The sequence below is a fragment of the Tupaia chinensis genome, unplaced genomic scaffold (genome assembly GCF_000334495.1).
Source record: "Tupaia chinensis unplaced genomic scaffold, TupChi_1.0 Scaffold143271_1, whole genome shotgun sequence".
Taxonomy (NCBI): Eukaryota; Metazoa; Chordata; class Mammalia; order Scandentia; family Tupaiidae; genus Tupaia; species Tupaia belangeri.
This window is the reverse complement of record NW_006203116.1, coordinates 64839-66895: the sequence shown is the minus strand read 5'-3', so window position 1 is coordinate 66895 and position 2057 is coordinate 64839. Positions and strand designations below refer to the sequence as shown.

Here is a 2057-nt window from a genome sequence, read left to right as displayed (position 1 = left end):
TTTTGGAGAGGTTTTTGCTATAGGGCGCATGTGCTGGCCAGGAAGACAGAGAGAGACAGAGAGACAGAAAGCGAGAAGGCCATGTCACAATCCCTTCTCCTCCATTCTCCACTCAGGATCTTGGGCACACACGCACACACACCCGGAATGAGTTTGAGCCACTGGGTCTGGGACTCGAACTGTGGTTGACTACATGTGAGTCCAGCAACATAGCCATTACGCCAACTGCTGGTCCCGTCTTCTTTCAGATTTTACAGTTCAGTTTGGGCCTGGCTTATTCCCCATTAATTTCTAAAAAGAAATTTAGGAACCTGAGAGAGAAGGACCTGAGAATTTTGGTCCCATAGAAAGAAATGCACTTCCCAGGCACTCTGGAACTTTCCAGCCTCATGGGCCCCTGATCCTGGGACCTCACAGAGGAGCAGGGAAATCACCCCCAGGTGGAGCTCCTGCAGGGCAGAGGCAGCCCTGGGAACCTGCCCACCCTGGTCCGGGGCTCTGGACTCCAGCAGGCGTCCCCTCCCCTCCCTGCAGCTTCTCTCCTGCCCTCCCCTGGCCAGGTCCCTGCAGGTGCTGCTGCAGCACAGGCTCCCCACATTGGCTCCAGATGTAATGGGGTGGGAGTCGCACCTCCCTCCAACCCCCCGGGGAGACCCTGAGGTCAGAGAGAGGAGCCCAGACCTCTTAGCCTGCCGGAGAGCTTGTTCCTGCTGGATCTAGCGACGGCCACAGCTGTAGTGACCAGAATTGGAAGGATCACAAGTCCAAGGACCACAGCAAGGGTGGTGGCTCCAGGGAGTTTCTGGCCAACAAATGACCCCGGGATGTTGAGGTGAGAAGGCGGCTCTGCAAAGAGAAGGGAGGTGAGGGCCTTGACCCCCAGGCCTCAGTCCTGTCCCTGCTGAGGTCTCAGGAAGGGCTCCTGCTTTCCCTGACAAGAGCTCTGAGCCCCCCTTACCCCATCTCAGGGTGAGGGGCTCAGGCAGCCCCTCGTGCTGCACGTGGCACGTGTATCTCTGCTCCTCTCCAGAAGGCACCACCACGGCCGCCCACTTCTGGAAGGTTCCGTCCCCTGCAGGCCTGGTCTCCACCAGCTCCATGTCCTGGGTCTGGTCCTCCCCATCCCGCTGCCAGGTCAGGGAGATCTCCGCAGGGTAGAAGCCCAGGGCCCAGCACCTCAGGGTGGCCTCCCGGTCAGAGGTGGGGTGGTGGGTCACGTGTGCCTTCGGGGGGTCTGCGGGGAAGAGTCGGGAAATTCAGACATGGTGCAGCCCCCCCACTGCCCAGGAAGCAGCCCTGTGTGACCATCTGGGTGCAGACACGACACCTAGAGTGGGGAGGGGGCCCACTAAGCCTGGGCTCAGGTGTCTAGGGGATATACTCCTTGGAAAGTTGTGGATTCAGGGTGAACAGCACCAGGTAGGGTGAAAACAGGGACTTTGGATCTGATGTGGATGGAATAAGCGGAGTCAGCTCTCAAACTCTTGGTGTAAGGCAGAGAACAAGGCCTGAACGGTTGTGAAGGACAAAACGTCGGCCAGAGTCGCAGTGCACTGCAGATGAGGGATTTCAGGACTGTTCCCGGCTCTACTGTGATAGACTGGACCCCTTCACTGCCCTGAGAGAAGGGGGAGCTCTCTGGGACAGACCTTTTCTGGTGCAGGATCTGAAACCAGGACTCCCCTCCAGATGCTAGGCAGCTTTATTCTGATGTGAACCCCACTTTCTTCCCTTCCGTGTGGGACAGCAGCCCCAGCAGGACAGGAGATCAGGGAACCCCCGCGGCCCCTGGTACCTGCACGCAGCAGCGTCTCCTTCCCGTTCTCCAGGTAGATGCCCAGCCACTGCACGCACCTGCCCTCCAGGTAGGCCCTGACTTGCTCCGCCCAAGCAGCCGCCTCCCACTTGCGCTGGGAGATCTGCGCTGCTGTGTCCGCCGCGGTCCAGGAGCGAAGGTCCTCGTTCAGGGCGATGTAGTCCCAGCCATCGTAGGCGTACTGCTCGTACCCGCCGAGGAAGCGCCCGTCCGGCCCCACGCCGCAGCCGGACATGCTCTG

General features: G+C 59.8%; 1 protein-coding gene across 1 annotated transcript; it reads right to left on the bottom strand.

The window, feature by feature from the left end:
• Positions 1 to 871: 871 nt before the first annotated feature.
• Positions 872 to 2051, bottom strand: LOC102501374 (patr class I histocompatibility antigen, B-2 alpha chain-like). The gene is given in 3 exon segments (XM_014582250.1): positions 872 to 955; positions 957 to 1234; positions 1796 to 2051. Coding segments are annotated over 3 exon segments (603 nt in total). The 3' UTR covers positions 872 to 886.
• Positions 2052 to 2057: the final 6 nt, after the last annotated feature.